This window comes from Schistocerca nitens, chromosome 9, assembly GCF_023898315.1.
Source record: "Schistocerca nitens isolate TAMUIC-IGC-003100 chromosome 9, iqSchNite1.1, whole genome shotgun sequence".
NCBI classification, from domain to species: Eukaryota; Metazoa; Arthropoda; class Insecta; order Orthoptera; family Acrididae; genus Schistocerca; species Schistocerca nitens.
In genome coordinates, this window is record NC_064622.1 from 35,175,437 (window position 1) to 35,200,555 (window position 25,119).

The 25,119-nt window shown below is 44.1% G+C and overlaps 1 protein-coding gene across 1 annotated transcript in view; it reads left to right on the forward strand.

Annotated features, from left to right (window-relative positions):
• The first annotated feature begins 2,096 nt into the window (after positions 1–2,096).
• Positions 2,097–25,119, forward strand: part of LOC126203543 (U-reduvitoxin-Pr21-like) — a 117,473-nt gene continuing 94,450 nt past the window's right edge. Inside the window, exon 1 of the mRNA XM_049937867.1 lies at positions 2,097–2,211. Coding sequence (XP_049793824.1) covers positions 2,097–2,211 — 115 coding nt within the window. The remainder of the gene's footprint in view (positions 2,212–25,119) is intronic.

Below are 25,119 nucleotides of genomic sequence, written 5' to 3' on the forward strand. Positions count from 1 at the left end.
GGAAGAGGAGGTAGATGAAGATGAAATGGGAGATATGATACTGCGTGAAAAGTTTGACAGAGCACTGAAAGACCTGAGTCGAAACAAGGCTCAGGGAGTAGACAACATTCCATTAGAACTACTGAAAGCCCTGGGAGAGCCAGTCCTGACAAAACTCTACCATCTGGTGAGCAAGATGTATGAGACAGGCGAAATTCCCTCAGACTTCAAGAAGAATATAATAATTGCAATCCCAAAGAAAGCAGGTGTGAACAGATGTGAAAATTACCGAACTATCAGTTTAATAAGTCACAGCTGCAAAATACTAACCCGAATTCTTTACAGACGAATGGAAAAACGAGTAGAAGCCGACCTCGGGGATGATCAGTTTGGATTCCGTAGAAATGTTGGAACACGTGAGGCAATACTGACCCTACGAGCCGGCCGTGGTGGTCTCGCGGTTCTAGGCGCTCAGTCCGGAACCGCGCGACTGCTACGGTCGCAGGTTCGAATCCTGCCTCGGGCATGGATGTGTGTGATGTCCTTAGGTTAGTTATGTTTAAGTAGTTCTAAGTTCTAAGGGACTGATGACCACAGATGTTAAGTCCCATAGTGCTCAGAGCCACTTGAACCATTTTGACCCTACGACTTATCTTGGAAGATAGATTAAGGAAAGGCAAACCTACGTTTCTACCATTTGTAGATTTAGAGAACGCTTTTGACAATGTTGACTGGAATACTCTCTTTCAAATTCTAAAGGTGGCAGGGGAAATACAGGGAGCGAAAGGCTATTTACAATTTGTACAGAAAGCAGATGGCAGTTATAAGATTCGAGGGGCACGAAAGGGAAGCAGTGGTTGGGAAGGGAGTGAGATTGGGTTGTAGCCTCTCCCCGATGTTATTCAATCTGTATATCGAGCAAGTAGTAAAGAAAGCAAAAGAAAAATCGGAGTAGGTATTAAAATCCACGGAGAAGAAATAAAAACTTTGAGGTTCGCCGATGACATTGTAATTCCGTCAGAGACAGCAAAGGACTTGGAAGAGCAGTTGAACGGAATGGACAGTGTCTTGAAAGGAGGGTATAAGATGAACATCAACAAAAGCAAAACGAGGATAATGGAATGTAGTCGAATTAAGTCATGTGATGCTGAGGGAATTAGATTAGGAAACGAGACACTTAAAGTAGTAAAGGAGTGTTGCTATTTGGGGAGCAAAATAACTGATGATGGTCGAAGTAGAGAGGATATAAAATGTAGACTGGCATTGGCAAGGAAAGCGTTTCTGAAGAAGAGAAACTTGTTAACATCGAGTATAGATGTAAGTGTTAGGGAGTCGTTTCTGAAAATATTTGTATGGAGTGTAGTCATGTATGGAAGTGAAAAATAGACGATAAATAGTTTGGACAAGAAGAGAATAGAAGATTTCGAAATGTGGTGCTACAGAAGAATGCTGAAGATTAGATGGGTAGATCACATAACTAATGAGGAGGTATTGAATAGAATTGGGGACAAGAGGAGTTTGTGGCACAACTTGACTAGAAGAAGGAATCGGTTGGTAGGACATGTTCTGAGGCATCAAGGGATCACCAATTTAGTACTGTAGAGCAGCGTGGAGGTTAAAAATCGTATAGGGAGACCAAGAGATGAATACACTAAGCAGATTCAGAAGGATGTAGGCTGCAGTATGTACTCGGAAATGAAGCAGCTTGCACAGGATAGAGTAGCATGGAGAGCTGCATCAAACCATTCTCAGGACTGAAGACCACGACTTCAACAACATCTAGTTCGCTAATCATTACGGTTCCTATCCAGCTTGCCTACCACGACAGTTGCCACACTGCTCTGTAGCCCAACTTTCCTTACCGTTGTGCACGAATTCGTACAGAACGCCACCGAAAACAGAGTGCAATGGTCGCAGGGTTGCGCAGCGCTGGGTACCGTCGCACCGCAGTAGGTGAAGGGCGGCGTTTGGCGCAGTGGTCCAGCCGGCAGGTGCGGCGTGCGGTTGCCATGGCGACGCCCGGCTGTCCCGGGGCCGCTATCGACTGGGGGTCACGTGGTGGCGCGCCGGCCCTCAAGTAGGGCGGCCGGGCCTCTGGGCGGCCAGTCCAGCCAGAGATGAGCCGGGGCGCGCGCTGCGTGCCGCAGCTGCCGCTGCTGCTGCTGCTGCTGTCGCTGTCCCTGCTGCTGGTCACTGCGCTGGCGTCCGCCGACACCGCTGGGCAGACGCAAGGTGAGCGCACTGCCGGTTGCCGGTGTTTGCCTCCACAGCCAGTGTCTAGTGCTCGACGCACAGTAGGAAGGAACTCATTGACTGGAATGGAATTCTCTTTATTGATGAGTACTGCTCTACAACCATCGAAGATGTGTCTAGAGACACAACGGACAGTACCATTGCGGCGGCGCGGTTCCTTCCCTCCCTTTACGACGAACCTGCACCTACCTGTGAACATTGTCTCAGCAGATCATCAGCGGGAAAGCCGAGTGAAACATACTGTACTTCGACGTGAAACAGGCTGCAATTAAAGTCACTAATCTACGTTTCGGGAGAAAGTTTCACGCGAAATGAAAGGTTGGAAATTTTGTACTCAATTAATATATTCTGAAACTTAGGTGAACAAGTATCACTGCCAAGCCCGTGCTAGTCTTAACACAGTCACTCGCAATCCCTTTCACTCACGTTAGCAAGTTTCTGGTGTTGCATTTCCCGAAAACGTAATAGCTACAGAAATACGGATTGTTTTTGATTGAGAATGCTCGACAAATTTTAAGTCTATAGGTACCTAATGCAGTCACAGTTTTCAGCCACCGACCTGCTCAATACGCCACGCTGAATTTATGTCTTTTCTCGTCACAAAATTCACTTAAAAATTCCGAAATTTCTACTCACCCCATAGGAATAATTATGCCGTCACTTTACAACACTTTTGGTGTATGAAACACTGCAGGATCCGGGAACTTATCATTTCCATCGGAACTACTACTACACACATCCGAACTGTTTCATGGCTAGGCTTCAACTCTTTTCTAGAATACTCTAAGCCTTCTCTACCAGCAGAGAAAGGCGCGCGAAGAATATTGCTTTACCATTGATCAGTTTACTCAACAGCCAATAGCAAAACAACATTCTCCCGCGTCAATCGGCGCTTTCCATCAATAACCAATCGCAAAACAGTAAACCTAACGACTGCACTTTTTACCGACGTAATCATCTAATATGCTGAAATTTTGTTTATGCATAAAGTTATTTTTCTCTGCCTCGTGATGACCGAGTGTTTTGTGATGTCCTTAGGTTAGTTAGGTTTAAGTAGTTCTAAGTTCTAGGGGACTGATGACCATAAATGTTAAGTCCCATAGTGTTCAGAGCCATTTGAACCATTTGAACCATAAAGTTATTTACTATTGTTATTTATACCTGAATCAACTTTCCCTTTACCATAAACTTACTTTACAAATCTATTCTACAAAAATCCCCTTTGTCCACACCCACACTTCTTCAGAAATGTTCCCACACTAAATTCCACTACATAACTCGTTAAACAATTATCTTCATATTAACACGCATCATTCTTACTCCTAAAACACATTTACAACATTTTACATACACAAAAAGACGTAATAACACTTTATGAAAATACTAGAACAGTTTATGAAAAACATTCTATTACTCTAGTGCACTCCAGTAGGCACAGTCGAACCTAAATCACAGTCCCCTATCCAGTACTGTCCTCTATCGGGTGATACATAAACTACGTGCGCGTCCGGTCTCGCGTCACCATCTGTCACTATCCAGCTCTGAGACACATCTCCCACTTAACCGCCTCCAAGATAGGATCTGTAAACGGCGCTACGCCTCAGGGGCATACCAACCTGACTGTTGCCCGGCATACGGCCCGACAAGCACGAGTGATGGTCTGGGGTGCTAGTTGTTTTCATAGCAGGAACCCTTTAGTTGTCATTCGCTGCATCCTTGGAAAGAATGGTTCGTCCATGATGTTCTACACCCTTTTTTGTTACCCTTCATGGCAAGTTACCCTGGATTTATATTTCAGCAATGCCCGCCCGTACACGGCGAGAGTTTGAAATGCTTGTCTTTGTGCTTGTCAAATCCTACCTTGGCCAGGTGCCCCAACCAGCCAGGGTTTTAAATTATCTAACGCGCTAACTGGACAGAATCTGGCATGTCTTAAGGACATCCAACACTTCTATCAATTAATGCCAAGCCAAATAACTGCTTGCAAAATGGCCAAAAGTAGACCAACGCGTTGTGGAGCTCTTTCTCTTTCTCTTTGTTTATCTGTACATGTACATCACATCTACTGATCTCCGTCACATTCGGACAATTGCTTCCTTCTGTGTCTTTTTTTCTCTTGGGGACTATTGAGCCTGGAGACTGATTCGCTGTGAAACATTCTAAAGCCAAGATCGCATAAATATTTCTTTATTTACAACAATCCGTTCCGACAGACTTTGCTGTCATTTTCGTGTCTTCAAAAAATTACCGTACAGAATATGTTCATTTTGAGTTGGACCTCACGGCAAATCGTTATGTAGATTAAACTTATCAAATTATACGAAGCTCTCTCTTAAATAAAACATTTAAAATCAAGTGGCGCCTAGTAGGCGTGGGCATATACATATCCGCAAGCCTTTACAGAATGTCTTTACGTCATAAAAAAACGTTATACAATTCAACACATAGTAGCACACCTGCTAACGTTAGCCGAACGTGTTCCAACCACTGAAGTTCACGTTAGACAGGTATAACGTACAACCCCAGACTAATCTGTCCTCTTTAGGCATCTTAATCTCTATATCTCTCCATAACTATTGCAACCTACTGCAGCCAATCTTTGGCCTCTCTCTTTAGTTCCTCTCTCACCTCATCTGAATGTGTCCATTCAACCGATCTATTTTTCTCCTCAAATGCATACACAACCTCTACGTCAGTTAACTCCGATTTACCCGTCTAATCTTCAGCATTTTTCTGCAGCAACTAATTTCTGCAATAGAGTGAGCTTCGTGAGGCCAACTAGCACAGCTTCTGAAAACATTGCTCTTGCGAAACCCAACTCGCGCTTTCCTCACGTGACGCCCTGAAAGCCACGAAACGAGTCGGTCAGGTGGGTGCAGTATTTCTTTACTTTCAAAAAACATTTGACTCGGTGGCACACCGACGCACATTAATAAATGTCCCAGGAGAAACAAAATTTGTGACTAGATTATTTCTCGGCACAGAGGGCGCAGATTCTTATATCAGATGGAAAATCATCGACAGAAATACGAAATGTGTACAAAAACAAACCGAACTTCAGCCATACTACATTAACTGCTTATTGTACAACAGTTGAAGCACTGTCCCCCTCAAAACAGTCCACTCTAATGACAATACACGTTTCCCATCGTTTCTTCCACTTTTCTAAAGCCTCCTGGAACGCATTTCTGGGACGGCATGCTGGATTCTCGTCACATTGCTCTGAATCTCCTGTATGGTCTGGAAACGACGCCCTTTCAAGGTGGATTCGAGTTTGGGAAACAGGAAAAATTTTACTGAGGCGAAGTCCGGAGAATACAGTGGATGGGGCTGAACGTAAACGTGAGGTTTTACTAGATACATGCGGAAATGGGGTGACGCGTGGGTCTGGGACAGCCAAGTCTCGTTTTCCCACACGTCAGGCCTTTTTCTGTGCATAGCATCTCTCATGTGCGCTAGGATTCGTCAGCAATTTCCGGTATGATTTCATCCAGTCACTATACAAACTTTCTCGAGATGGTCATCATTCTTTGATGTGGAGGGTCGTCCAGACGTTGGATCGTCACCAGCCGACATTTTTGCTCTGTTGAAAACGATTGAACCACTCATAGCATTGCGCTCGTCCCATACAGTTCTCCCAGTATGCTTGCCTAAGAAAGGTTTGTCAGATTTGTGGCAAAACTTCACACACACGCAAACAAACACAAACACACTTTGTTCTTCAAGCTCTTTCTTATCACTTTGACAGCATTGCCCAAACTTGCTCTATCGCGCTCCCTCTTATAGCTGATACGCTATTTCAAAAGTTCAGTTTTATTTTGAACCGACCTCTAAGAAGTAACTTCAGCATGCCCTAGAGAGTGTTGGGACCCATGCAGTTCATACTGTGCGCCAGTCATCTAGTCGAGAATACTGACATTCACCTGTCACTTTTCCCGCGTCTTACAGTCATATACAGGGTGGTGAAAATAAAAGTGGCCCTGGGAACAGAGTTCCAGGGTAAAATGAAACACTTTAGAGGAAAGGAAATGTAGAACTCACTATAGCAGATGTTAAAAGCGACCACCATTCATCTCTTGGCACTTCTGGACCCTGATCAGCAAGCTGCTGAGGGCGGATCGAAGCTAGACTGCTGCAGTCTCATCCGAAACGATCTGCTGAAATCCTTGAAGACTATGAGGGTTGTTGCGATACACGTTAGACCTGAGCCCTCCCCCCCCCCCCCCCCCAACACGAAGTAATCGCACACTGACAGATCTGGTGCCCTGGGTGGCCAGCTAGGGCCGCGACCGGGCTGACCTCTGCTAACACCTCTATTAGGCGTGAGGATTTTGTAAATGTGCTCCAAGGTTAAGCCGGCTGTATGGCCGATGGCTCCATCCTGTTGTAAGTAACTGTAGATCTTTCCTTTCTCCGTTAATGCTGCCGCAAATGATTTCATAATGTTGGCAACGTAATGCTCCGACGTCAGAGTCTGATGAAAGAAGAAGGGACCCGTAATGCGGAATGAAGACACTGCACACCAAACCTCAATCCTCTGATCTTGCAGTGGTGTTTCGTGGATGTTATGCGGATTCTCTGCTGCTCAGAACATGTGATAGCATGTGATATTGTTAGTTGACACAACCAATCAGGTGAAACTAGGCTTTATCAGACATAATGAACAGATCACGTCGAAGCCGTTCATTGTTATCTCAGCGAACAGCCGCCTCCACAACTGGATGAGCTGAGGAGCATCTGCTGGTTTTGATGCGTGAACAACAGACACTTGGTAGGGATACAGTGCAGGTCCAGGTGGAGTATTCGTCCTCATGGTCGATGTGGTATGCCTGTCTCTTTCGACAGGAGTCGGGTTGACTTGGTAGGACTCTGAAGCATTTTCTGGTGAACTGCAACCTCGGTGTGCGGGCACGTTTCAGGATATTTTTCTGACTTTTTTTTACTTTTATCCTGTCTGACTCCATTTTTGGACTAAGCATTGCATGGCACCCTTTGCGCTTTGACACCATTAAACTTCTCAGCAGGCAACTGACCACACCGTTTACACGATTTTGTTGTCACGTAACTTCCCACAACGAACACCCGCTGCTCCGCTGTGAATACCATCTTCCCCTTTGCACAGCCCGCACTACACTCTGAACTGGTGTGGATCACGTGGCTATTCAACACATGTTATGCGTGTCACCGGTTGTGGTTACATGCATGCATTCACGTCCAATCGTATGCGCTCGACCGGGCTACTTTTATTTGCTCCACTCTGTACGATGAAATGTTTGCTTGAAACAGTTGCACAAATATCCAGTGAGATCTTGTTAAGGTACCAAAGCTGTGTAAAGATTGGCAGCTTGCTTCACATGTGCAGAAACGTATTTTTGTGCACTGCACAAAACGCGGAGAAGCAGTACCCTATGACTACATTATCAGTACGTCACAATTAGAATCAGTCAACCCTCATTTAACTCTTTGTGGGGATATGGAATTGAACTAGGATATTGGCTCGGGCCTTGGTAAAGCAGCTGGCAGAGTTATGTTTATTGAAAGGACACTGGGAAAATGAAGTGAGTAAACAAAAGAGACTAAAAAACTCTTGTGCGTCTGGTATTACTGACGTGCGTGGATAATGAGTGCATACAAAAAACGGCAGCAGCAGTGGTCAGAAACGTTTTTGACTTATGGATGAGCACCGCGAAAAAAAAAAGAAAATACTAGTTGGCCGTCGTTTGAAGACAGACCCCAGTTATTCAACGAAAACTTACTCACATGCGAGATACGGTATTAAGTGAACAATGTGGGATATGCTACCGTTCCCTAAGTTTTGCATACAGAAGAACCGCGAAGGCAAGGTCAGGCTCATTGTGGAGCGCGCTGATGAGTTTAAACAGTCGTATGCCAGTGGAAGGGACGGCGCTCTAACACGGAGTGCAGTGCGAAGTACCATTTAGCCTGCACTACATAGTCGTCTGTAGAGTATGTATTCAAATGTGGATATCAAAAGGTGTTTTTCTCCTCTTGTTTTCTTTCCCCTTTTCTTTACCGTCCGCTTTTCACTTCTGTATATCGGTACTCTCCAGAGAAACACTTCCATCTACACGTACTTGATAACTCTGCGATCCAGAATTAGGTATGTGTTGGCGGCTTCATCGAACTACCTTCAAGCTATTTCTCTAACGCCGGCCGGAGTAGCCGAGCAGTTCCAGGCGCTACAGTCTGGAACTGCGCGACCACTACGGTCGCAGGTTCGAATCCTACCTCGGGCATGGATGTCCTTAGGTTGGTTAGGTTTAAGTAGTTCTAAGTTCTAGGGGACTGATGACCTCAGAAGTTAAGTCCCATAGTGCTCGGAGCCATTTGATTTTTTTTTATTTCTCTAACTTTCCGGAACAAACAAAAACTTCCGTGAGAGTTCTGATTCATTCATTTCATTACAATGATCATTTCTCACTACGTAGGTGCACACCAATGAAATATTTTCACTCTGTGAGGAGAAAGCTGCTGATTGAAATTTCTCGAGAAGATCCTACTGCAGCGAAAAACGCCTTTCTTTTAATGATTGCCACTTCAATTTGGCTATCATATCCATGACACTCTCTCCCCTATTTCGGGATAACTGACTTCTTTGAACTTTTTCGATGCCCCCCGTCAGTCCCATCTGATGCGGATCCCACACCGTACAGCAGTACTCCAGAAGACGGCGGACAAGCGTAGTATAAGCAGTCTATTTATTAGGCCTGTTGGATTTTCTAAGTGTTCTGCCGAGTCTCCTTTCGCAGTCTTTGGTTTGCTTTCCGCACAACATTATCAATGTGATCGTTCCAATTTAAGTGATTCGTAACTGTAATCCCTAACTATTTAGTTTAATATACGGCCTTTAGATTTGTGTGATTTATCGTGTATCCGAAATTTAGCGGATTTCTTTTAGCAATTGTGTGGACAGCTTTGCACTTTTCGTTATTTAGAGTCAATTGCCACATTTCGGAAAATGTGGTGTCTTGTCTAAATCACCTTGCAATTAGTTTTGATCATCTGATGACTTTACAGAACGGTAAATGACAGAATCATCTGCAAACACTCTAAGAGGCTGCTCAGATTGTCATCTAAATCGTTTACACGGATCAGGAACAGCAGAGGGCGTAAAACACTTCCTTGGGGAACGCCAGATATTACTTCTGTTTAAATCGTTGGCTTGCCGTCTATGAGTACGAATTGTGGCCTTTTCGACAGGAAATCTCGAATCCAGTTACACAGTTGAAGCTATAGTCCACAGGCATGCAATTTCATTAGAAGGCTCTTGTAAGTAACGGTGTCAAAAGCCTTCTGGAATTCTAAAAATATGGAATCAACTTGAGATCCCCTGTCGACAGCAGCCATTACTTCGTGAGTATAAAGAGCCAGTTGTGTTTCACAATAACGATATTTTCTGAATCTGTTTGGCTGTTCATCAATGAATCGTTTTCTTCGAGGAAATTCAGGATGTTTGAACACAGTAAATGTTCCAAAATTCTACTGCAAATCGCTAACGTATGTGCTGTAATTCAGCTGCCGGCCGCGGTGACCAAGCGGTTCTAGGCGCTTCTGTCCGGAACCGCGCGCCCTCTACGGTCGGAGGTTCGAATCCTGCCTCGGGCATGGATGTGTGTGATGTCCTTAGGTTAGTTAGGTTTAAGTAGTTCTAAGTTCTATGGGCCTGATGACCTCAGATGTTAAGTCCCATAGTGCTCAGAGCCATTTGAACCATTTTGTAATTCAGCGTAATACTCGTATTTCCTTTCTGTAGTGTTGGCATGACTTGTTCAAACTTTCCAGTCTTTAGGTACGGATCTCTGGACGAGCAAACGGTTTTGTATGATTGATAAGTGTGGAGCTATTTTATTAGTGTACTCTGAAAGGAATGGTATACAAACTTGACCTGAGGCCTTTATTGAGTTAAGCTGCTTCGCTACAGTGAGGATATATATTCTACGTTACTCATGTTGGCAGTTGTTCTTGTTTATAATTCTGGAATATTTACTTCGTCTCCTTTCTTTCTTTTTTTCAGAAAAGACTCCCCAACACTCAAACTTAAATTATATGTTAAAATATTTCTTTGAAAAAACTCTTATTTTTGCTATTGCTTATTAACATCTTATTTTCTCTCTACTTTGCTGTCCAAATATCAACACTTATCTACTCGTTTTACTGACTCTTTTCGTGATCTATTTCCCTCAGATTTGTCTTGCTTAAGGTGAATCCACTCTGTTACCTTCGTTTTGTTGATGTTCATCTCATAAACTCTATTCGTGAGACTATCAAGTTCCGTTTATGCTGCAAGCCCTTCGTGAGTGTAGAGGTCTTCATATCATATAAGACCTAAAACTCAGCATACAGTGTTAGACAAGCAGATTACTTTACGTAAACGTTGTTTCGCAACAGGAAAACGGATATAAGGCATCTGCAGCACATGAGTTCGTGAGGTTATCTCCAGGCCACAAGAAAAACTAAAAATACGTCCAGTGCGGTCTGTGTTCGCTTTACGGCGTCATAGTTTACAAACATTTCGGATGTCCTTCAGAAGCATCAGCGGTACAGTGTGCAAAGGAAGTCCACGCCAGTCGAGCAACATCTCAGTGCCCTGGGTAGGGAAACCGGATGACTGGACGTGTGAACTTTCGGAAAGCTACTGAGTCAATACGAAATAAACGTCTCTTAAGGAAAATGTGTTCCTATGAAGTTGTTAGCCAGGATTCCATACGAAAAGAAAATGTCCTGTCGGACTGGACGCAAGGAGTTATGCTATACGGACAGTCATCTACAGACGCTGAACTAACTTCTAAGGTGCTCTAGCAGGTGGGAATACGTGCTTATCATGTTATACCGCATGGCTATAATGAAACGTTCCCTGTTGAACACGTTATAACGAGGGAACTAATTACCGTAAGAGTACCAAACTTGGTAGCATTAATGTCCAGAGTATGGGGTGCATGATTTCCATGCGTCGCAGCGCCACCATCCAGTTCCAGCTACGGCCACCAGGTGCCGTGATCAGTCATCGTGATTCACAGTCCCACACACCTGACCACTCGCAGTGCACTTGTTGACGTGTCAACATGAGCTTGGACAAAAGGAGCGGGGCATTATTGGTGAAGCTCTATAATGAAAACCACAGTAATACTGCAGCTTTACTTCGAGAATATCGCCGTCTGAAGGGATTACGGAAGGCTCCTATTTCTCCACTTGCTGTGTGAAGCACAATGAAGAAGTTCGAATCAACTGGAGAACAGGGCGTCTCTCCGGGAAGAGGCCGATGACCGGTTGCGCCAAAGACGGTTGAGGAAATCGCTGTTTCGGTAGCAGACAACGCTGCGCGCAATTCCCGATCGTCAGGCAGTGCACGTGCTGTGTCACGACAGTTGAACATCCCGTGGTCCACTGTACGGAAGATGCTTCGAACCATTCTCAAATGGTATTCGTATAAGATCCATATCGTGCAGCAGATTGCACCACAGGACGCACAACGACGTGTTGACTTCGCTCTTCACTTTCTCGCAAGGATTGAAGTTGACGGGGGCTGGTCCTGCACCATCCTATGGGCAGACGAAGCTTATTTTTCTCTGACAGATAAGGTGAACACGCAGAAATGGCGAGTGTGGGTGTCTTTACCTCCAGTCAAATGGTTCAAATGGCTCTGAGCACTATGGGACTCAACATCTTAGGTCATAAGTCCCCTAGAACTTAGAACTACTTAAACCTAACTAACCTAAGGACATCACACACACCCATGCCCGAGGCAGGATTCGAACCTGCGACCGTAGCAGTCCCGCGGTTCCGGACTGCAGCGCCAGAACCGCTAGACCACCGCGGCCGGCACCTCCAGTCACTGTGCATGAAGTTCCTCTGCATGATGAACGTGTCACCGTATGGTGTGGATTCACGGCTTCATCATTGCCCCATTCTATTTTGAACTGGTTGGCGCTCAAGGACCAAAGACGTGCAGTGTAACTGGCCAGTGTTACTGCGATGTGCGGCGCCAGCATATCATTCCCGCCCTACGAGATACGCTACGAACTCAACGGTTTTCACGCAAGATGGGGCCCCACCGCACATCGCTCGTGAAGTTCACCTGCTCCTCCGAAACAGATTTGCAAATCATCGAATTATCAGGCGATCATTTCCAGATGATTGGCCGGCACGATCACCTGATCTCACTCCATGTGATTTCTGGTCGTGGAGCTATCTGAAGGGCAGCGTTTACCAGGTAGATATTCACACATGTGCTGATCTGAAGCGCAGCATACCAAGAGAAATAGCCAGCATACCTATGGACATGCTTCGTTCTGCTGTGCAGAATGCAAACCTGCGCCTTCAGACCCTTCTGGACACTGACGGGCGCCATATTTAGCACCTTTCGTGGCAGTAATGGTACCGGTATGTAATGGTACGATGTAGCGTAGCAGCGCATCAGAATTGTTTCAGTCGAATTGATTCTGCATTACTTAATGCTGCCAAGTTTGGTACTTGTACGGTAATTAGCGTCCGTGTTATAACATGTTAAATAAGCAAAGTTCAATTATAACCACCCGGAACATGAAAGACCTGGCGAATGATATTAATACCGATGTCAGGCTTTGCACAGATGATGCAGTCATCTACTAGAAAAATTTGTACGCAATAACTTTTAGTATTATCCTGTTATATCTCGACAAAACATTATTATGGGGCTAATACTAGAATTTAACTCTTAATCTATCGAAATGAGAAGTTGTGTCTATCACGAAATGATTGACTGTGGTATTGCTTGTGCGTAACTGGGTCTGACACATCATACAAATAGTTGGGAGTAACGATGTGTAGAGATATAAAGCACCGTACTAAGAGCATATAGATTCAAGAGAAGGTAGGACACTAAAAAAAAAACTAAGCTTGTCCACAAGAAAGATTGCGGACGAAACACTTCGACGACCCGTGTATGAATAGTGCTGAGGGGTATAGGTCTCATATCTGCTCTGATATGGAACATCGATAGCAGACAAAGAAGGGCGGTGTGGTGTGGATCGCCTCATGCGGGAGCGTCTAACAGAAATGATGAAAAATTTTGACATGGATATTCGAAGAAAGACACCGTACTTCTCACGGGATGCTGTTTTAATAACTTAAAGAACCGTATTTCATTACAAAACAACGAAAGTTCTCCAACGCCCTATGTATCTGCCCCGTAGGGACAGTATACGTAAAATCAGGCAAATAACATCTAGCACTGAGACGTATAAGCTGTCGTCCCCGCTTCACCCGTAACGGGGCAAGACGGGAAGTAACCACGCTACATGACACGATACGTAATACTCTCTTTTACACTTTCATTGTGATTGTCATAGTACGCAGGATATACGATAATTAAGGGCGAAAACTGACGCCGCTGAAAGTATACGATAGTAAAAACGAAATTGTTCCAAATGTTCGCGAATATGTGGTTAGGACAACCATCAGTCACCCTCTAAACAGTCTGGGAAGCTACTTTTGTGTTACTTTCCCTCCACGTTTAAACGGTTCTGTTTAATCATCATTTTGTTGACTAATACTGACAAGACAAACGAAGTATCTGTGTAGCTATATTCTTATGTATTACTTCAAAGAATATTCTTTGCATGGTGTGGAAGCTTGCTTTCTCTTTTTGCACAGTACCTATTGTAATCCCCTGTTTGCTTTGCATTAAGAAGCGTCGTAACCTTGTGAAAGTCGCAGGTTCTCAACACGACACGTCTGATACTTTGTGACAACCCGTGTTACCAGTGTTACGAAATTACTGAAATGAGGGGCACCGCATCATTCCCGTTCTCACATGCGAGAGCCAGGAAGACATGGAAACATAAAATCCACTTGTGAAATGATTTGTCCGATATGCGATTTTGGCGAGGCGCAACCACTCGGCAAGAGCGCTGAGCGATAGCATATAAATGGGATACGTCTCGAACATTCGTTATAGGTGGTTTAATAACGCTGCTGACAGTTCAGTTTGTACAGAGAGAGGTCAGCTGACGTATCGTCGGAAACCGTGTCGTAAGGAAGTCCACGCAAACTCAGCGGGATATGTATGAAGAAGCAAAATAGGCGCTTCATTATCGTACTAGACATTTCGTCATTTTACAGAAAATCACGAGAATTTAAAACAAGTATCCGAACTCCGGTGCTCCCTACCCCGATTCCTTGCCTACATCTGCGCCTGTGAGAACAGCACTCACTCTATTTGACTTCATGTCGAAGCATTCAGTGTAGTCAAAAAAATGGTTCAAATGGCTCTGAGCACTATGGGACTTAACATCTTAGGTCATCAGTCCTCTAGAACTTGGAACTACTTAAACCTAACTAACCTAAGGACATCACACACATCCATACCCGAGGCAGGATTCGAACCTGCGACCGTAGCAGTCCCGCAGTTCCGGACTGCAGCGCCTAGAACCGCACGGCCACCACGGCCGGCTCAGTGTAGTCACTTTCGATTCATTTGGTTTTAGTCATTGTTGTTTCGTTTACTCGCGATAATATAACTCACATCTTTTTATTTTTTAGCATAAATACTGATACAGGTCGACAGCAGTTATCTGGATCTCATGCTGGGAAATGGATTAATGTTCCTTATAAAAGCCACTTGGAAATTAAAACAGTGTGATGTTATGAAAGTGTAATATTAAATTGCAGTCAGTTCCTCAACAGGCGTGGCTCCAACTTTGACACATGATGAGCGAGATGTTTGGAATTTCATCTAGAACACTGACGCAAAGACTGGTGACCAGAAACTACACGCCACCACCTCTGCTCCCCTGGCCGGTCAAATACTGACTGTGAAAGTTTCATCCATCACCAGTATTCGAACCGGCGTACTTCCGAATCGAGCTCCAGCGCACAGGCGAGCGTTAGCGACCTCGTCTACGGCGGCGAGAGAATCTTAGTTTACAGTATAATTAATAAATGTAGCCAAAACGCAAATATAATCTGTTACAAAGTTCACCTACGGAGAAGTAGCAATTGCCGAGTAGAAATTAGTCCAGTTTGTTTTTAGAACTGATTTCATTGTGTGATAGCTCATGTGTTTTTAACTCGTGAGGAACGTTTATGACCGCATACTGTGCTTCATTCTGTGAGCAAGTAAGTTTAACTCGAGTAGTGGCGGCAGTCAGCGGTCCTTTGAAGCTGCTGTTGGAAAGCGTAGTTCTTGAACAGTTGCCTACACTGGAGTTGCTCAGAAACGTATTCCACATGAGTGGTAATATGCAACATAATCCAGCTTTCTTACGCTATCGTCACCAGACGAAGAGTATATGTCTCTCATGGAAAGCGTTTCGAAAAATCGATATTATTTCATCCTCACTTCTTTTTCTATGCGTCTGTTCTTGGGGTGGACTCAGCTGAGTTACGAGCAAGCAGTTTACTAAGTTCTCCCCAATTAAAAATCTGGCGGCAACGTGGGGTCTCTAAATAGCAATACAACCAGTACTCTTATAGAGAATGATTGTCGCTAAACAACTTGGCAGACATCTACGTCTATACTCTGTAAATCACTGCCTAGTGTATTGCAGAGTAGTGCTTATTGTACCATATAATGCGGTTTATTCCTCTACCGTTTCTTCCTCTACCATTCACGAATGTAGCGTGGGAAGTATGGAAGAATGAGTGCTTATACTGCGATAGTGTGCTGAAGACCACAACAACAACAACTGCGATAGTGTAAGCTGGTAGTAGAATTAAGGGGTGGGAAATGCTTTTACAGAATAGTGGTGGTGCGTTCAGATACCATCACCGACCAGGATTTGCTTTATAATGCTCCTGCACAACTGTTCCAACTATACCTCCACGACTGTGCTCTATCGCACAACTGATGCACGCACAAGTTAAATCTTACTCTAATTATTTACACTGAACTGATGACGGAGAGGGAAAACCAAAGCTTTAAGAATATTCACATAAAAATTCTGTAAATATTACATTTCAGCATGCCAACGTGGATTCGAGGGACATTTGACGTGCCTCATTTGCTGTACATGATTTCATGAATCTTTAAAGGCACGTCAAATGATTCTCTAATATATTTTATTTCTTACTTCATGACAAATCATTTCACGAAACGTTTGACCACACTTTTTCAGTTTTTTATTTATGTACTTAATCATATATGCACATACCTTGTTTTCACGATTCGCTTTTTAATCATTATTTCACGGGTTATGCATGTAGTGGCTCGTTTCTTAAGTGAACAGTTTTGTCACTTCTGGTACCACGGAATCTGAGGAAATAACTGCTACGTTTGTACGCTACATATAAAGCGAGAGGGTCACAGTTCTCCGTATTCAAAGGTAGTCGCTAACTTTCGCATGAGGCTGGTATTTTGTTAGGGTTCACTTCTTCGGTAGATAAAGTAGCTGTCGCTGATCTTAACAGCCCAGTCCTAAGACGGCCAGAGTATGTGATGAACCACCGACAACTGAGTGCTTTGGTACGTCAGCTTTCAACGAATTCTTAGAACTACTTTAACAACCAATCACGACGGCAAAACCTGAGAATTTTAAATAAAGATTTTGAGCTCTAGCAGCCGAAAACTTCCAGTGTAAATATGACTCTTCCTTCTGCTTTAAGGCTGTAGCAAATATCCTACTGATCAGACGATCACGGGTAATAATAACACCGAGTGAATCGTGTAACGGGTGCTGCAATCTTCATGATCGGGAAAGTAGCTAAAAGAATAAGCAAGCGGATGAAGAACCAACACAGTGACTGAATAAGTCTTCCGGAGACTGGAAAGAACCTAAAGCCACGAAGTATGGTACGGATATCCATTTCGACATCACAGACGTATGAAAATTATGTCGAGATGCGAAGGGTTATTCAAAAAACGGAAATATTTCAATACCGCATACACCTCTACATTTTTTCTTTATTCGTTGTACGACTGCACTGTTTGGGTCTTCAGTCATTGTCAAGTGTCTGTACAGCATTTTGTTTGTTTTGGTCATCAATCTTTTGATTGGTTTGATGGGACCCGGTAAGAATTCCCCTCCTGAGCCAACGTCTTCATCTCAGAGTCGCACTTGTAGCCTACGTCCTCACTTATCAGCTGGTCTCTTTCTTCCGCTACAGTTTTTGCGCTGTAGTACCATGGAAGACATTCGGTGATGTCTCAATAGATGACCGATCATCCGCTCCTCTCTCCTTGTCAGTGTTCACCATAAGTTTCTTTCGTCATCGATTCTGCGTAGAATCTCCGCATTCCTTACCTTATCAGTCCAACTAATATTCTTAGCACCACATCTCAAATGCTTCCATTGTCTTCTGACCTGATTTCCCCACAGTTCATATTTCATTACCGTATAATGCAGTGCTCCAAACGTACATTTTCGGAAACTTCTTCAAATGGTTCAAATGGCTCTGAGCACTATGGGACTTAACATCTGAGGTCATCATCCCCTAGAACGTAGGACTACTTAAACCTAACTAACCTAAGGACATTACACACATCTATGTCCGAGGCAGGATTCGAACCTGCGACCGTAGCGGTAGCGCGGTTCCACACTGAAGCTCCTAGAACCGCTCGGCCACAGCGGCCGGCTGTAATTTCTTCCTCAAATTAAGGCCTGTGATTAATGGTAGTAGGCATCCCTTGGCCAGGAACGCCGTTTCTGCTAGAGCTAATCTGAGGGTGGTGTAGGGGTGCCGGCACGGTAGCTCAGCGTGTTCGGTCAGAGGGTTATCTCCCTCTGTAATAAAAAAAACTGAGTTAATGGATCAACGATGAACTGAAATGGGTGTCTTACGACGTCCGCCCCGAGCAGATGCAACGGACAAAAGCGAACAAAATGAGTTTTTTTTTAAAAAAAAAACTGGGTTGCGTCTTTGATTGATAATCAAAAATGTATTCCGTCACGGGTTCGCATCCTGCCGCTGATTAAATTTTGATAAATAATCAGCATTGGCGGCCGAAGACTTCCGGCATAAGAAGTCAAAGAGGACGGAGGAGCGGACAGAGGTTCAGGGACTCTCTTGTCCTAGGGGTGGGAAATTGCCCCTAAGGGCGGAAGAATCAGCAGTGACCAACGGCATGAAAATGCAGAAGGCAGTGGAAACCACTGCATTAAAGACACGTAACGTGTACTCACATTACATGTGGCTTGTAATTGAAGAAGTGTTATGATGATCTCTCCATTGACAAAAGATTCGGGAATAGTCCCCCATTAGATCTCCGGGAGGGGACTGCCAAAGGGGAGGTTACCATGAGAAAAAGATTGAATAAGCAACGGAAGGATAGCGTTCTACGAGTCGGGGCGTGGAATGTCAGAAGCTTGAACGTGGTAGGAAAACTAGAAAATTTGAAGAGGGAAATGCAAAGGCTCAGTCTAGATATAGTACGGGTCAGTGAAGTGAAGCGGAAAGAAGACAAGGATATCTGGTCAGATGAGTATAGGGTAATATCAACAGCAGCAGAAAATGGTATAGCAGAAGTAGGATTAGTTATGAATAGGAAGGTAGGGCAGAAAGTGTGTTACTGTGAACAGTTTAGTGACAGCGTTGTCCGTATCAGAATCGACAGCAAACCACCATCGACAGCGATAGTTCAGGTACACATGCCGACGTCGCAAGCTGAAGATGAGAGATAGAGAAAGTGAATTAGGATATTGAAAGGGTAATATAGTATATAAAGGGGGATAAAAATGTAATACTCATGGTGGACTGGGATGCAGTTGCAGGGTAAGGAGTAGAAGAAAAAGTTACAGGAGAATTTGGGCTTGGGAAAAGGAATGAGAGAGGAGAAACACTAATTGAGTTCTGCAACAAGTTTCAACTAATAATAGCGAATACCCTGTTCAACACTCACAGGAGGGGGAGGTGTACTTGGAAAAGGCCGGGAGAAACGGGAAGATATGTTAGATTACATCATGGTCAGACAGATTCCGAAATCAGATACTGGATTGTAAGGAGCAGGTATAGAGTCAGATCACAATATAGTAGTGACGAAGAGTAGGCTCAAGTTCAAGACATTAGTCAGGAAGAATCAATACGCAAAGAAGTGGGATACGGAAGACTAAGGAATGATGACAAACGCTTGAAGTTCTCTAAGGATATAGATACAACAATAAGGAATAGCTCAGTAGGCAGTACAGTTGAAGATGAATGGACGTCTCTGAAAAGGACCATCACAGAAGTTGGGAAGGAAAACGTAGGCACAAAGAAGGTAACTGCGAAGAAACCATGGGTAACAGAAGAAATACTTCAATTGATCGGTGAAAGGAGGAAGTACAAAAAGGGTCCGGGAAACTCAGGAATACTGAAATACAAGTCACTGAGGAATGAAATAAATTGGAGGTGCAGTGAAGCTAAGACGAAATGGCTGCAAGGAAAATGTGAAGACATCGAAAAAGAAATGATTATCGGAATGACAGATTCAGCTCACAGGAAAGTCAAAACAGCCTTCGGTGACATTAAAAGCAAGTGTGACAACATTAAGAGTGCAACGGGAATTCCCTGTTAAATTTAAATGCAGAGAAGGTAGCGGATAGGTGGAAAGAATACACTGAAAGTCTTTATGACAGGAAAGATTTGTCTGATCTGATAGAAGAAGAAACAGGAGTCGATTTAGAAGAGATACGGGATCCAGTATTAGAATCAGAATTTAAAAGAGCTTTGGAGAACTTAAGAACAAATAAGGCAGAAGGTATAGATAACATTTCATCAGAATTTCTAAAATCATTGGGGGAAGTGGCAAAAACGACTATTCACGTTGGTGTGAGGAAGGTATAAGTCTGACGACATACCATCTGGTTTTCGGAAAAGCATTATCCACACAATTCCGAAGACGCAAGAGCTGAAAAGCGCGACAATTATCGCTTAACAGCTCATGCATCCAAATTGCTTACAAGAATAATATACAGAAGAACGGTAAAGAAAATTGAGGATGAGCTAGATGACGATCAGTTTGGCCTTAGGAAAGGTAAAGGCACGAGAGAGGCAATTCTGACATTGCGGTTAATAATGGAAGCAAGACTAAAGAAAATTCAAGACACGTTAATAGGATTTGTCGACCTGGTAGAAGCATTCGACAATGTAAAATGGTGCAAGATCTTCGTAATTCTGAAAACGGTAGGGGCAATCGATAGGGAGAAACGGGTAATATACAATATGTACAACATCCAAGAGGGAATAATAAGAGTGGACGGCCAAGAACGAAGTGATCGTATTAGAAAGGGTGTAAGACAAAGATGTAGCCTTTCACCCCTATTGTTCAGTCTCTACATCGAGGAAGCAATGATGGAAATAAAAGAAAGGTTCAGGAGTGGAATTGAAATTCAAGGTGAAAGGATATCAGTGATACGTTTCGCTGATGACATTGCTATCCTGAGTGAAAGTGAAGAAGAATTAAATGATCTGCTGAACGGAATGAAGAGTCTAATGAGTACACAGTATGGATTGAGAGTAAATCGAAGAAACACGAAGGTAATGAGAAGTAGTAGGAATTAGATCAGCGAGAAATTTAACATCAGGATTGCTGGTTACGAAGTAGATGATGTTAAGGAATTCTGCTACCTAGTCAGTAAAATAACCAATGACGGACGGAGCAAGGAGGACATCAAAAGCAGACTAGCACTGGCAAAAAGTTCATTCCTGGCCAAGAGAAGTCTACTAATATGAAATATCGGCAATAATTTCAGGAAGAATTTTCTGAGACTGTACGTCTGGAGTACAGCATTTTATGGTAGTGGAACATGGACTGTGGGAAACCAGAACAGAAGAGAATCAAAGCAATTGAGATGTAGTGCTACAGACGAATGTTGAAAACCAGGCGGACTGATAAAGTAAGGAATGAGGAGGTTCTGCACAGAATCGGAGAGGAAAGGAATATGTGGAAAACACTGATAAGGAGAAGGGACAGGATGATAAGACATCTGTTAAGACATCAAGGAATGACAGTACTAGAGGGAACTGTAAAGGGCACAAACGGTAGAGGAAGACGGAGATTGGAATGCATCTATCAAATAATTGAGGACGTAGGTTGCAGGTGCTACTCTGAGATGAAGGGGTTAGCACAGGAGAGGAATTCGTAGCGAGCCACATCAAACTAGTCAGAAGAATGATACCCCAAAAAAAGTGTTTCTGTACGTGTGTCTGTCAGGTGGAAAGGGACACCACAGTATGCTTCGTTTGGTCTTCTGGCATTCACCATATTTTTGTTGTGTAAACTCCTCATACGTCTGTGGAAAACGAATGTCTTTTGGGAAGACAGTTGGCCAAATGATTCTAGTTAGTGCCTGAAGCACCATATCTCAAATGATTCTATTCTCTTCTATTGTGCTTCTCCCACAGAGCATGCTTTATTACCATAGAACGCTGTGAAGCAGACAAACATTCTCAGAAATTTCTTCCTCAAATCAAGGTCTATGTTCGATACTAGTAGACTTCTCTTCGCCAGAAATGCCCTTTTTCCAGGGCTAGTCTGCTTCTGATGTCCTCATCTACATCTACATCTACAAATATACTCGCTAGCCACCAAGCGGTGAGTCGCGGAGGGCACAATTTGCACTACTTTCATATTAAGTCATGTTAAGTACGATAGTTCATAGCGCCATTTGAATTTGAACAGATAAAATGCCAGAAGGTAGCTTACATTTAGCTTTAGCAGTAAGTGCGTTAAAATCTATTCTAATAAAATACAGGGCGCCAATGAATTAAAGAAGGCCAGAGAGCGCTGAATAAATAATGCGTCAGACAGGTAGGTTATAGAAAAATTTGACAGAAAGTAATGTGCATAAACAAGACAGCCACGATACTCCGTAACGCAGCGAGTAGACAACAAAATTACACCACTGGCCATTAAAATTGCTACACCACGAAGATGACGTGCTACAGACGCGAAATTTAACCGACAGGAAGAAGATGCTGTGATATGCAAATTATTAGCTTTTCAGAGCATTCACACAAGGTTGGCGCCGGTGGCGACACCTACAACGTGCTGACATGAGGAAAGTTTCCAACCGATTTCTCATACACAAACAGCACTTGACCGGCGTTGCCTGGTGAAATGTTGTTGTGATGCCTCGTGTAAGGAGGAGAAATGCGTACCATCACGTTGCCGACATTGATAAAGGTCGGATTTTAGCCTACCGCGATTGCGGTTTATCGTATCGCGACATTGCTGCTCTCGTTGGTCGAGATCCAATGACTGTTAGCAGAAGATGAAATCGGTTGGTTCAGGGAGGGTAATCCGGAACGCCGTGCTGGATCCCAACGGCCTCGTATCACTAGCAGTCGAGATGACAGGCATCTTATCCGCATGGCTGTAACGGATCGTGCAGCCACGTCTCGATCCCTGAGTCAACAGATGGACACGTTTGCAAGACAACAACCATCTGCACGAACAGTTCGACGACGTTTGCAGCAGCATGGACTATCAGCTCGGGGTCCATGGCTGCGGTTACTCTTGACGCTGAATCACGGACAGGAGCGCCTGTGATGGTGTACTCAACGACGAACCTGGGTGCACGAATGGCAAAACGTCATTTTTTCGGATGAATACAGGTTCTGTTTACAGCATCATGATGGTCGCATCCGTGTTTGGCGACATCGCGATGAACGCACATTGGTAGCGTGCATTCGTCATCGCCATATTGGGGTATCACCCGGCGTGATGGTATGGGGTGCCATTGGTTACACGACTCGGTCACCTCTTCTTCGCATTGACGGCACTTTGAGCAGTGGACTTTACATTTCAGATATGTTACGACCCGTGGCTGTACCCTTCATTCGATCCCTGCGAAACCCTACATTTCAGAACAGCAAATCGAGAGCAACGGCCAAAAACACTAGCAAGACATGAAAGGAACCTGGATGCAGTGGATAACACCACAGTTAAGAATCAAGCTACTGCCTGTTACAAAAAAGAGTCACCGTGAAGTCGGCTATACAGACACAGAGTGGTTCCCCGAATACTCTCGCTTCCTCCAGCGATAGAATAGCTGTCAGTTAACCTCCAGCCGACGTGAATTGTCCAATTACACTCTCCAGGCTAGGCAGCCGCCTTCCACTTTTGTGCGGCCAAACAGAGCGTTCACAGGTCCTCGGAAGTCCTGGAACCTCCAACTGCCAACACCGCTGTCAGCAACTCGCTTCCACATCGTTAGCTCAGCACGCTCCTGTATCCCTATCCGTCACTGCTTATGCGCCATCTTACGGATAGGGATCCTACACTTCCCCAGTAATGGGCCAGAGACAATGACAGAGCAGATACAATCAATACTTGAGCGCCTAGGGTGTTGCGTGAACGTGACACGAACATTTACCAGAAACATGTCGTGAGGTACTGATGTTAGCATGAATCTGTCGGTTTCTAGTGCCACTGGAACAAAATTTTCCACACAAAGACTCATCACTACTACTGATAGCAAAAAATGGTTCAAATGCCTCTAAGCACTGTGGGACTTAACATCTGAGGTCATCAGTCCCCTAGACTTAGAACTACTTAAACGTAACTAACCTAAGGACATCACACAAATCCATGCCCGAGGCAGGATTCGAACCTGCGACCGTAGCACCAGCGCGGTTCCGGACTGAAGCGCCTAGGAGCGCTCGGCCACAGCGGGCGGCTTAGTAATAGCACTGTACCTGGTGTGACATACATTTTGATCTGTACCTCGCAAGCCATCTCATGTTATGCAGTGGAGTTGAATGAGCACCTCGGTAACACATCCACACCTACTAAACGAAATGCGATTCTCTTCTTCAAAAAACGGTTCGAATGGTTCTGATCACTATGGGACTTAACGTCCGAGGTCATCAGCCCCGTAGAACTTAGAACTACTTCAGCCTAACTAACCTAAGGAAATCACACACATCCATGCCCGAGGCAGGATTCGAACCTGCGACCGTTCACCAGCGCAGTCCCGGAGTGAAGCGCCTAGAACCGCTCGGCCATTCCGGCCAGCTTCTCTTCTTCGACAGGAAATTTTGTGTTGTGGGCATCCACTGCTGTGCAATCGAACCACGATGAACAAGACTGCTTAAGCTGTACGATAAATCTTTGCATTATTTCTGATCCATATCTGGATCAGAAATAAAAATTTATTATACAACTGAAGCTGTCTTATTCGTCATAGTTCTCTTCTTTGGGTCTACTACATAGATTATATACGGCAAGGGTCGCAGAATGGCGAGAAATACTGAAGTATTGGTCAAACGAGGGTTATGTAAACTGTCTCATTTGTGAGAATTATTCAAATGAATCTCAGTCGCTTCTGCCTTTCCGAGAATTAGTTTCATGTGGTCGTCCCACTTTAAATCTCTCTTTTCACATGCTCAGAAATATTTAATCTCCATTGGAGAGTTTCCACATGTCAGCACGTTGTAGGTGTCGTCACCTGCGCCAACCTTGTGTGAATGCACTGAAAAGCTAATCATTTGCATATCACAGCATCTTCTTCATGTCGGTTAAATTTAGCGTCTGTAGCACGTTATCTTCGTGGTGTAGAAATTTTAATGGCCAGAAGTGTATTAGATTACAGAAAACCTTTGTGTAGGAAGTATAATGCAGACAAATTTTGTACTGGATACGTTGTAGCTGGAGGCCACGGTTTTCGAGTTATTCAAGACGAACGCATTTGAAGGTTACTTTGTACGTTTTTCTCGAATAAGACGATAACTACAGCCTGTAGTGAAAGCGTACCCCACTACAATATTTAATTAAATTAAATTTCCTACAGAAGGTCCATTTTTCTGTAGGTGTAACAGTTTGCTCATAGCGAGCGAGAGAATATGAAAATCATGCTTGTGGTGTTTAAAGACGATGCACCTTGCGCAAAACCCATCGTTAAGTGCAGCCGTGTATATTGTGGACGACTATAGCGCTGATACATTTTCTTGCGATGCAACCATTTGAAGAGT